Genomic DNA, 12,620 nt, shown 5'->3' with positions numbered 1-12,620 from the left:
GAGGAAATCTTCTAAACAGAAGAGTTGCTATTTTGGTTCTCTTGAATTTATTCATAGAAAATTTATTTAATACTGTTCACATGGGAAACTTGTGCTAATATTTATTTATAAATTGCACACATATACAACAACAAATATACACACTCATACACAGACACAAATATGTAATACACACAAGGATAAAAACATGTTACACACACACACGTACATACACATGTACATACATACACACGTGTATGTTAAAATAACTTGAATAAGCTAATGAAAAGTAAAAAATAAAAAGGTGTTTTCAAGTCAGATTAAAAAGACTAACATTAGAAACTGCTAGAATCAATGAAAAGTACTTGACATGGATCAGATACTCTGAACTATTAAAGAAAAAGAGTAACATGGTTGAAAAATTACTAATCTACAGTCACCAGTTTACTGAGTTTAAAGTATGTTCTAGTACATTTTTAATTTCTCCTAAACAAGTCATTAATTACAGTGGTTATAATGAAATAATTTTTTATATAATGATTATTTTATTACAGTTAATTAAAACTAAAACTAAGGTAAATTTCTGGCAGCTGTGAAAAAGCTGCCAGTTTTGAGAGAACACTAAAAATATAAACATCCTTATAAACAATCTTTGATGTGATGGAAATAAACTTAGTACGTCACCCCAGTAAGATTAACAACAAAATTCACACAAGACGTAAGGTTTAGTAAATTATTCAGAGATAAAGCCATAAATTTCACAAATACAACTAAGCTATCAATCACTAAAATATTTAGATCTGTTCAAAATAAATCCCACAGCAAGCAATTGAAATGCATGATTGTTTCTTCCCGTCTTTTTTTTTCACAATGAACAATACACTACAACAGAAATAAAACCACATCAACATACTAGTAGACAGCAGAACAAGCTATGTACAATTTAAAGCAATATTTAAATTAAGATCTTATTGAAATGTACTAAAGCTCTTATATTTTCCATCTACATTTCACTAAAGTACACTTAAGGAAACCAAGGAAAAGAACAAAAAACCCCATAACCCAAAACGGATTCTGTTCCAAGCTATAAACTGCAAATCATTTGTCCTAATAAGGCTACTTAGATCTCCTGTACATCTATACTAATATCTGCAGAGAATTTGATGCTTAATGACTATTTAACGAAATTAAAATTGAGAAATTAGGGCAATTTAACGAAAATACAAACAAAATGATATACACATCTCTAGCTTAAAACTAAATTGTTACTGAAGAGTATGAATGCTGAAGCCATGCCAAGTAATTTCACTTCAGAGCAGGTACAAATAGTGAAGAGTTCACACATACCTCTTCTCTAGGAGCCTCGTGTTCATTATCACCTTCAATTTTAACTCTAACAACACCAGATTTATCAACAATATCTTGAATATTTCTGCCATTTTTACCAATAACCTTAGCTGAAAATTCAAAAGCAAATAATATTTTTTTGTTATGATGAGATATAATCAATCACAATACTTAACATTCAGCATTTTACAAATTTGAAATTAATTAAGTTTTGTAAAATTCAATAGTTAAATTGCTTCAATTTTCACAAAGTTAGTAAAAGAACGAACTGTTTCATGTTAATATGTTGAACGGTTCTAAAAGGTTTAGAAATTTGTATTTTATAACAAATAGTTCTCCTTGGAATTCCTTATTTCTTAACACGGAGGACAGTTTGATGGCAACATTCTTAAAAACTGCAAATACTGTAGTCAGAGGGTGGGTGTGGTGATGACAGGCGTACATGTTAAGTTTGAAGTCACTGAACTATAGCCATTGAAGGGTTTAGTCAAACAAATCGACCCCAGCATTTCTATTTTGAAGCCTGGCACTTATTTTATTGGTCTTTTTTTGCCAAACTGCTAAGTTACACAAACACACATGGGTTCTTTCACTTTCCAAATCCACTCACAAGGCTTTGGTTGGCCCACGGCTATAATAGAAGACACTTGCACAAGGTGCCATGCAGTGGGACTGAACTCAATGCCACATGGTAGGGAAGCAAGCTTCTTAACAACCACACAACCACATCTGCATCTATATAGCAAAAGATTTAATAAAATTCAGCTGTGATTGCTCTGGGATTGAAACACTTTCTCTCCTCATCCAGACAAAACTGCATCCAACACAAAAATGCAGATTTCTAACCAACAAATGCCAACCACTCTAATAAATTTCCTAGATTATCGGAATGGAGCTTCACCTTAAACAATATGGAGTATACAACTTAGAAACCAATAGTATAACTTGAACATTTAAAAGAAAAGCTTATTTTCTAAAGGACATACATTCTCCAGAGAACTACAGTTAATAATCCTTTCTAGGCACAAGGCCTGAAATATGGGGGAGGGGGACAGCTGACTACATCGACCCCAGCACTCAACTGGTATTTATTTTATCGACTCCAAAAGGATGAAAGGTAAAGTCGACTGTGACAGAATTTGAACTCAGAATGTAAGGATGGATAAAATTCGGCTAAGTATACCATCCAGCGTGCTAATGATTCTGCCTTAACTACAGTTAATAATGAAATGAAAATATAGTGGAATATCTATCTCGTAACCAATTCTGCCATGTATAAAGAAAAAAAAGCCCAACTGTTGATTAGCTGTACATATGTCATGATGACATCTATTAATGACAGCCGTAAACATGTTTTTGTCAACCAGAAATTGGCAGTCTTCTTCAAGAAACAAGCCACAGAGGACATGACTCATCATTTGGCAGGACACATTACTAAAAAATTCAAAAGGTAATTTTCCATTGGGTATACCATTCAGAAAGTCCCATGAGCCACAGGTTGCCCGAGACTGGTGTAGACAAAGTTATTCAGCACACCTCTTTGTCATATTGAAAAAGATTAAGAGAAGACAAACTGTTGAGAAAATTCATAGCTCCGTAACAAAGTAAAAATCACTTAGATAGCAGCCATAAAGTTTCAAAACCGGCTTGGTGAACATAATATTAAACTCTGAAACACGGCCAATAAATAAGGAGGAATCAATAATGAACTGAAAAACCTGTCAGTGATTCCTACAATCTAGTCATCAGCTGTATCACTGTGCCTAACCGACAACACTTAGGTATAAATATGAACCGAGTGAAATGAGCCAAGAAAATGCTGTATTCAGGTTTTCCCATGAGACAGGAGGTGACTGCTGTGAAGAATTAAACAGTTACCAAGAACAGAGTTATTATCTTCTTAGGTTCACATACTGAAAATCAGTAGCACTGCCTCTCAGAGAGCAAGTCGAATTGATAAACATTTTCATAGATATATCCTTGGTTCTAAGACCAAGAGCAGTAGAGATCACAATTCTGTAACTGGGTTTGAGTGAAGGTAAGAGTCATGAGCCAAGTTTAGTCATTCTTAGTTACTAAAACCGTTTTAACCCCTAAGTAAATGATACCCTTTAGATAATACCATAATTAAAAAAGAAAAAAAACCAAAAAGAGACCGTTTCTAAATACCATTCGTTCCAACAATTTGGCAATTCACTTACTTCAATAAAACATCTCACAAATTTATCAGCATAGGTTTCAGCTTGGGATTGATTTGTTTATTGGTTTTGAAAACGAAGTTAACCATAAAGTTATGTTTATTAAAAAAAAGAGAGATATTATTAACTGATATGCAAAACTGTTGTGAATGCTAACAGAGTATTCAGTTTGCTAGTCTCGTTCCAGAAATGATCTCTGATTTGTTGCACGAGAGAGTTTAACAAAATAAATACTCTTCATTGGGGTTGCACTTGACATATCTGTATATCCGTGATATTTAATCTGTTTTAATAATGATTTTGTTCTGACTAGAAAAAATAGGAATTTATGCAGGAGAAAATATAGCTGACTGAACTGCTGTTAAAATATATTTTTAGCAGCTTAAAAAAAAAAGAAAAAAAAACACCTCATCACAACCAAGAGAAATTGCAATTTAATTAGTCTTGGCATTCTCCTCTCCTCTTATGTTAAATTGCAGCTCCAACAATGTGTAAATACTCAAACTTTGAAAAGTCATTCATCTTACAACATTCAGGTTCTACAGAAGTCCTTTATCAGAGAATATAGGTATTCTTACCAACTAAATCGCGTGGAACTTGAAAAGTTTCTTCAGCGTATTCAAGCATATTTCTAGCTTCTCGGACAGCATCTTCAGTCTAAAATAGAAAGATTAAGAAAATAAAATCTTGACTTAACCTTTTCTTTTTATAACTAAAATGCATCTCTGTTTCAATTGAATTCTAAAATAACTGAAAACTTAGATTAGGTTTGTAAAGAAATAAGAAAACAATATTTTTTTGTTACTTTCACGATATAGGAAGGACATGTTTGGAACACAGGTTCCTTAAGCTTTCATGCAAAGGTGAACTGAAAAGAACATCTAATGCCTAACTATGTTACACAGCAATAACTTACTTTAATGGAATTCTCATTAAATATTTTATTAGTATTCATTGGATATATGGATGTGTTAATTCTGGTTAAGAAGCACCTGGGTGTGACAGTAAAAGTAATGATGGTCACAGAAAAACTAAATGCTTAACAGTTATATAAGTATAGTTTTGACATTAAAAACATCTAAATATTACCAGATGAAAAAATAACTGTAGATAAAAGAGATTTCTTACCTCACCATAAACCTTAAATGTGCAGGATTCTTCATCTAAATCAATTCCTGTAATACCTTGTACTTTTCTAGCTTGTTGAATGTTACTGCCATGAGTACCTATAGATAAGCCCATCAAATCTTCTCGAACAGAAAATTCTTCCATGTAACCAGACCGAATTTTAGCACTCTAAAAAAAAGATTCAAAACAGAAAAAAAAACTAGATAAAATGCCTTGATGAAAATTAAGAATATGAACATTGCAATTCAATCGAAAGAGAACTTTACTGGAAAAAGTAAATGTGAAGTAGATTGCATAAATATAGGAACAGATTCAGTAACAAACTGCAACATTTACAGCAAACCACATCATAATTAAAAGATTTAAAAAATTAAAACAATGGCGCAGGAGTGGCTGTGTGGTAAGTAGCTTGCTTACCAACAACATGGTTCCGAGTTCATTCCCACTGCGTGGCATCTTGGGCAAGTGTCTTCTACTATAGCCTCGGGCCGACCAAAGCCTTGAGTGGATTTGGCAGACGGAAACTGAAAGAAGCCCGTTGTATATATGTGTGCGTGTGTGTGTGTGTGTGTGTGTGTGTGTGTGTGTTTGTCTCCCTAGCATTGCTTTACAACCGATGCTGGTGTGTTTATGTCCCCGTCACTTAGCGGTTCGGCAAAAGTGACCGATAGAATAAGTACTAGGCTTACAAAGAATAAGTCCCGGGGTCGATTTGCTCGACTAAAGGTGGTGCTCCGGCATGGCCGCAGTCAAATGACTGAAACAAGTAAAAGAGTAAAGAGTAATGATTTTCAAAATCTCCTTACCTGTAATTTTTTAACAGCTTCCTCAGTTCTTTGTTTTAATAAAACTTTCTGGCGTAAGTTCCTCAGAAACATATCTCCCATCAATGAAGCTTTCTTTATCACAGAGAAATTAGTGGACTAAAATTAAAAGAACAAATAGATTTTAATAGATACACGCAAAACAAAAAGGAATAAAAACAGTACAAAAACAGATACTAACCACAACAACTAATGCATTATCATCTGAATTATATATAACAACAGCTGCACCACAGTGCTTCTTGAACTCTGCTAATGTACTTTCTTCTCTGCAACTGAAGAAGAATGCAAGAGATTTTGTGAGATTTATTGGAATATTTTTGATTGAGAACACTTAAAAACAGAAATAGAATGTACAAATTAATTATTAACAAAATGACACACACACACACACAAAAAGTGAGAAAAGAAAAAAAAACTTACACTTCTCTTAAATCAGACGGCACGTCAAGAATCGCTTTCCGAAAACTATCTTTTGAAATACAGGGACTAGACAAACGGAAAGAGAAAAAGAATTGTTTCAGGACATTCAGCTTGACAATTACAAAATTATTTGATTTAAAATAAAATTTATAGATAAACAAAAATAAAATTGGAAGCTATGTTAGATGACTTTTTTTGGCTCTGAATCTACAATAAAGATTAATCCTTACTGATCAGTAGTTGCAACATTTTCACTAAGCCATCATTTCAAGCCGGCCAAACAGTATAGCAGGCTTTCAGTGCAGTCAACTAAATCTCACCAAACATTTAGTAGGGTCTAAGAATGACTTATTGTCACAAGTTAGACGTCAACAAAACATCGCTGCATTTCAGTGAAAGCTTCAACATCATTAAAGAGACAACTTTCATCTCTCTCTAGTTTACATTCAGAGAAAGACATTTTGTCTCATCTAACAAACCTGCACTAGAATTCACTTTTATTTCAGGCACCTCCATAAACTTTCTTGATTTCTTTTTCTATTGCCAATAGCAACCATTCAACCTTCTTTTTCTTCATATAAACCTAGACACTTATTTCTACCCTGATTCATTTTCTTCTAATCCCAAACAAAGCTCATAACTTTCAACTCCACTAAGATGAAGAAATGTGCTGCATCTTTACATAAGGTTACCTTTCTTCTCAGAATGCAGTTAACTATCAACAAGAATTATTCTGGCAGGAGTTTTGTTATCAGAGTTCCAAACCATGTCATAACATATCTGGTTATTTGGAATTAAAGGCCACTGCAAGTCAGTTATTGTAACCTTTCTGGCAATTAATGCCACTTCTCTACATGGGAGGTTGGATTTAAACCCACAATTTTTATTTAAGCCCTTTAGCACTGAAACCAGCCATATCTAGCACAAATATTCTAGCTGTTTTATGTTCAAACTGGCTTGATCCTACCCCTCACACCTAACCTATTAATGTCTTTTTAAAAATAAACAATCAAAATCTCAAAGGTGCAAGATAAGGCAAGATCGATTCAAAAGAATATGAATAAGCATCACATTTAACAAATTTGATTGCTAAAGTGTAAATAATCAGCAATTACTTCAAATCATCACCATCATTGTTTAATGTCTGTCATCCATGCTGGCATGGGTTGGATGGTGTGATAGGAGCCGGCTAGGTAGACGACATGTAGCACCAGAGTAGGCGAGGCCAGTTTTGGCAAATAACTCATAAAATAGTGCACGATTTAAAAGTGACCAAAAAAAATTGCAATATGAGAAACTTACAGAAGGAAAATAATCTTTTACTAACAAAATTTTCTACTCACTTTTCATTTAAAGGCCGAATCCTTTCCAAAGGAAGAATGTCTGTGTTTGAAGACTCAAAACCTGAATATTCAACTACAACAAAATCACCTTTCAACATTTTTATTTTGGACGGCCACCAACCTATCATGTCATCAGCCGCTGATCTACTAAGTGCCTGAAAGTACAAAGAAATGGTAAACAGAATTTCAAGAGTGTGAGCATGAATGCATAAGTCAGCAGGCAGCAGACAAGGATACACTAACAAATGTGTGTATGTGTATACATATAGCATACACACACACACACACACACACACAAAAAAAACAATTTGTGAATGAACATCTATGCTAGGATGTACAAAACAAACACCCCTAAAACATACCACCACATAGACACAAGAATATTCATTGTCTCACAACAATACCTCCTATGAGGTAGCCACATATTTCCTTTACTGCAAGACACTCCATTTCCGTCTCTCCATACTCTGACCTCTCACCACCTAGTACAAAGCCACCTCCTTCAATACTACTCCCCATGTTCCAGTTGGGGGGGGGCTTGTAAGTTATTTGGTGATTTTGTTCCAGCTGGTGTCACATAAAAAGCACCCAATCCACTCTGTAAAGTGGTTGGTGTTAGGAAGGACATCCAGCCATAGAAACCATGCCAAATTAGACCTCACCGGTGCTGCTGCTACATAAAAAACACCCTGTCTATTTGTAAAGTGGTTGGTGTTAGGAAGGACATTCAATTGTAAAAACCCTGCAAAAGCAGGTAGAAGAGCTTGGTGCAGTCTTCTGGCTTGCCAGCTCCTGTCAAATCATCTAACCCATGCCAGCATGGAAAATAGACATTAAATGAGGGTGATATACACATTGCGATAGTGAAGTTGACTGGGAACTCAAGTTGGCTTGTTCATCTAGTGAAAGGAACTTTACCGACTTACGTTAAATTTTCACCAAAAGTACACCATGTGATATGGGTCTAACTATTTAAGAATTTCAATGGAACAAATTCCATTCACAGGAGTGGAATCTGGCAGTACAGAAATGGTAATATGGTATTTAGGAAGAGGTTCTGCTTTTAATTCTTAAACAGTGGAAAAATACAGGAGACAGAGGAATGTGTATATGCATGTGTTTGATAAAGAGGTTCACTTCTCAACTATGTGGTTTCAGGTTCAGCTTCACAGCACATTACATCACCATAGACAAATATCTTCTAATGTAGTTCTGGGTCAACCAATCCCTTGTTATAAGTGCAAACTCTATACATGTGTGAGTGTGTGTGTGTGTGTGTGTGTGTGTGTGTGTGTGTGACTGGACTTCACTTGAAAAGTGTAGAGCTACAACTGTCAAAGTTAAAGAATTTTCCTGTTAATACACTTTTAAAGATTTGTAGAATATAAAACAATATCTGAAAAACATGTAAGGGTTAGCAACAGGATGAGCACCCGGCTGTGTAACAAGGTCCCAATATGTACGTTGAAACCATGGCAAAACAGGCATAAAAACCAATGAAAACACACGCAAACCGATACATTTCTACACACACACACATAAGGAGAAAGATACATTACATACACATTTCCATATAAATGTACTTATATAGATATATTTTAAAAGATATTTAGAGGTGTATACCTAATGACACTGATGTCATTAGGTATACATAGAAATTACATAGAAGCCAAAAAGACTACATATATAAGAATAATAATAATAATAATATATTGGTACCAATGCATGATAGATTTCTTAATGTGTCACAAAATAAATTCAGCCCTGATCTAATAATAGCCATCAATCCTGATACTAATTGCTACTATAAACAAAAACACAACAAAAATATAAGAATAGTTGAATTTCATTTACTATATCATTCTCTTGAGATCTTAGCAAAAAATATACTGGGAAATAAGTGTGAAGCCTGTTTAAGTTGGCAGTGAAGACCTCGACAGAAACACAAGTCAAACTGTATTTAAAAATCTCAAATCAGCTCCACAAGAAATAAAATATAAAGTTATCTCAAAGTAATAAAAGCAACATGTATGTGTTATTAGAGATATATAATAACACCAAAATTAATACTACTATCACTCAAAAATGAACTGAACAATTACTGCTGCTGATGTCCAATCCTGATATGACCCTTTGCAGTCAAAATAGGTGAGTTCAGCCCTGAATGCATTTACAGAACTGTTAAAACACACAAAGCCAATAAACAGCTTTCAAATTAATACTGCAAACATAGAAATGTGATCCTATGCTTGGGGGTGTTGACAGCATGAAATATATTCCAGGTGGATACAGCATACGGGTATTTTATAAATTCTTCAAAATTCTGCAAGAAACCAACAAAATTAGCAAAAATTCCCACCTGGACACCAAAAGTTTTCAATATCCCAGTAACAGGAACTATAAATTTAACATTGGATAATGTGCACATGTCATGCTATAAAACTAGTTGCTTTGCCATGAAAGAAGAATCTATATATCTACACAGCTGGCCAACTTGCTTGGACCAATGTAATTATTCCATGCAAGATGTCCTGGTCTTTCATAGCAGTCTTCATATCCTTAACCTGATATCCAGTGTCTTTCACAAGTTGGTTGATAATATCTCTTCTTGGTATGCTGATACCTGTATGTCATATGCAGGTTTCCAGAGATAACTGGATATCTTAGAATCCAGTGCAGTCTCAGACAAGTTGGTATCAAAAACGATTAATAGCAAACAATGTTATTTCTTTACATTTAGTTTATAACTTACCTCAACATTATCATCAACTTTGTAATCCAACTTGGGGGGCATTTCCTTTGGAGGTAACCGGACTTCAGAGAATTTAACTCTTTTCTCGGGCAATGTACTATAACAAAGAAAAAAAAAAAAATTAAATCTCAAATGACAATATAAACCATTTTGAAGAACTGAAGAAAATGTGAAGGAATATTCAAAAACTGTCACATTTATATACATCACATTCCTTTCACTGATAACATTGTTTTTGGTTTCCCTTATCAAAATTAAAGAACATATGAATCCTGACCAAGAACTTCCCCCTCCCGAGTTGTTCTGAAGATATATTTGAAATACGATACAACAATGTATATCATATTTCAAATACATACACACAGCATCATAAATGCTACCAAACCCTGGTGATGTTCTGAAGAAATGGCCCCTCCCCATAGTGCAACTTGAAAAGGGTATTCACAAGTTCTTGAAGACAACTTAGAGAATATACTTGTAGTAAATTATCAGAGAAAACAACCAGAAAAGAGATGAGTAGCTTACTATTCCAATAAATATGCACACTACCACGTATGCTATCAATATGTTTGAACCATCTGGCAAGACACTGCTTACATATTTAAACCAAGTCATCAAACTTTATATTTTATAATAGTAAACTCAACTAGAGAGCTAACACATTCAACTTACCAGACATCATCATCTTTTAATGGGCCTCCATATTGTACCTGTTTACCAGATTAACACATAAGGCATTGGTTGACCTGGGGTTATTGAAGACATTTGTATAAGATACCTTGAGGCTGACTCCCACTTTCTACCTCTGTATATATCTATATATTATATACATACTACCAAATCCAGATAACATCCCGAGGAAAAGTGCACACCCCAACCAACCCCTATGGATATAAATTTAATGGATACATTTCCTGAGCCCGTGTTACAGCAGCTATAACACCTATTTTAAGATAGCACTGACTGTGTTACACAGTATCTTGGTTATCTAAACTTGGCAGAGGGCATCCTTAACCATAGCGGATTTCTGCCAGAGAGTGAGAGAAAAGAAACATTGTCAAACGGTACTTTACTGATGCCAAAGAGATGGAAGCTAACTCAGTACAGAGGATCGGAATGAATAACACTAAGCATTTTATCTGATGTTCTAATGCCAATCACCGTACCAACTCAAGTTTTACACTGCAACTGCAATCTGAAGTTTTACCTGAGCATCAGCAGTGTGAAACTTGAGTCACAAAACAAACTTTCAGTTTCAATAAAATAAGTAACATTCTCTACAACATATATTGAGCACTTCTCTCTCATTCATCTTGACCTAAAGCAACATAAGTATATATGCTTCTAAGTATATGCACACACACATATAAAACACATTCTCTCTCCATTTGCTTTTACATTCATTTTTCCATGCTAGCATGGGTTAGATATATTTCTGAGGAATTGTTTTACAGCCAGATGTCCTGCCTGTTATTATTAACCCATATCTGTTTGCCAAGAAAGAAATCTCTGACTAAATACATTTTTGAAAGCAGAAAACCAGTAGATAATTTGTTGACAAATGTAAAACACACACAATAGGTTTAATCTAGTTTCTGTCAACAAAAAATCCTTCACAAGACATTTGTAAGCTAGGATGATAGAAGATGCTTGCCTGAAGTGCAGCACAGAGGAACTGAATCGAAAGACATAGGGTTGTGGAACAAACTTAACGACACAGTCTTGCCTGTATCTAGGTGTGTGCATACGCACGTAAGCTCTTTCATTGGTGGTTCATTCCTTTCTATTGTAAGGCAAAAAATCGTCTTCATGGGAGTCTATTTTAAATTTGTCTTCACTTGATTGTTTTCTTTTGTTACCTCAATAAAGTCATCAATATTCGCAATATAGATGCAACTATCACACCAGAATGAAAACAGATTTTGAAAGAGAGCGATAAGAGATATATAAAGAAAGCATTTCACTAAAAGGAAGTAATTTTTGTTCATAGTTCATCAGTTGTGTAGAAAAAAAACCATAAATTTACATGCAGATTAGAAGAGCTCAATTTTATTGTCTTTCTGGAGAACTAACTTTTGCAGCTTCAGTTGTAGAAATTTAGATAAAGCTGTCTCCAGCAGAGTGTTTAAACCATGCATGTCTAAGCAAGTCTCTTATTCATATATACTCACAACCAATACCAATATTTTTTTGGAAAATGTAAGCACTTCTTTCACAGGTTGTTTGTTCCTTTCTACAGCAAAAGAGAGACCCATCTTAACAGGAGTCAAAATGAGGTAAATTTAGATCCAATGGAATAAAGTATTATACCAAAAGCATATAATCTTTCTACATTTCTTTTTTCATTTCAATTAGAAAGTCCCTCAGTAATTATTTTTATCTATTTGGATCTCTTCAGTAGAAAGAAATTAACTTTTAGCATGTTTAGGTGCATCGTGTTGGCATATGAGTTTTCTCCTCTGTAGCCTCTCACACCTACTCTACAATGACATACTAAAAAAACAATTACATCAAAACCAGGAAGCCATGAGATAATGGGATTACAATGTCAATAAATATTACATTTGATAGAATAATCTGAATGCTAAAGGATTTAAATGAAGAGACAGTATATATGCTTGGGGAC

At 34.3% G+C, this 12,620-nt stretch overlaps 1 protein-coding gene across 4 annotated transcripts in view; it reads right to left on the bottom strand.

Moving 5' to 3' along the window:
• Nucleotides 1–12,620, bottom strand: part of LOC106868359 (FMR1 autosomal homolog 1-like) — a 52,457-nt gene that overhangs the window by 23,351 nt on the left and 16,486 nt on the right. For all 4 annotated transcript variants that reach the window (XM_014913575.3, XM_014913576.3, XM_014913577.3 and 1 more), the window contains exons 3-10: nucleotides 9,995–10,091; nucleotides 7,243–7,397; nucleotides 5,900–5,965; nucleotides 5,658–5,751; nucleotides 5,459–5,575; nucleotides 4,653–4,820; nucleotides 4,103–4,181; nucleotides 1,327–1,436 (exon numbers count right to left, since the gene is read on the bottom strand). In XM_014913575.3, coding sequence (XP_014769061.1) covers nucleotides 1,327–1,436; nucleotides 4,103–4,181; nucleotides 4,653–4,820; nucleotides 5,459–5,575; nucleotides 5,658–5,751; nucleotides 5,900–5,965; nucleotides 7,243–7,397; nucleotides 9,995–10,091 — 886 coding nt within the window. The remainder of the gene's footprint in view (nucleotides 1–1,326; nucleotides 1,437–4,102; nucleotides 4,182–4,652; nucleotides 4,821–5,458; nucleotides 5,576–5,657; nucleotides 5,752–5,899; nucleotides 5,966–7,242; nucleotides 7,398–9,994; nucleotides 10,092–12,620) is intronic.

The sequence above is a fragment of the Octopus bimaculoides genome, chromosome 19 (assembly GCF_046866305.1).
Source record: "Octopus bimaculoides isolate indiv1 chromosome 19, ASM4686630v1, whole genome shotgun sequence".
Taxonomy (NCBI): Eukaryota; Metazoa; Mollusca; class Cephalopoda; order Octopoda; family Octopodidae; genus Octopus; species Octopus bimaculoides.
This window is presented reverse-complemented; position numbering and strand designations above follow the sequence as displayed.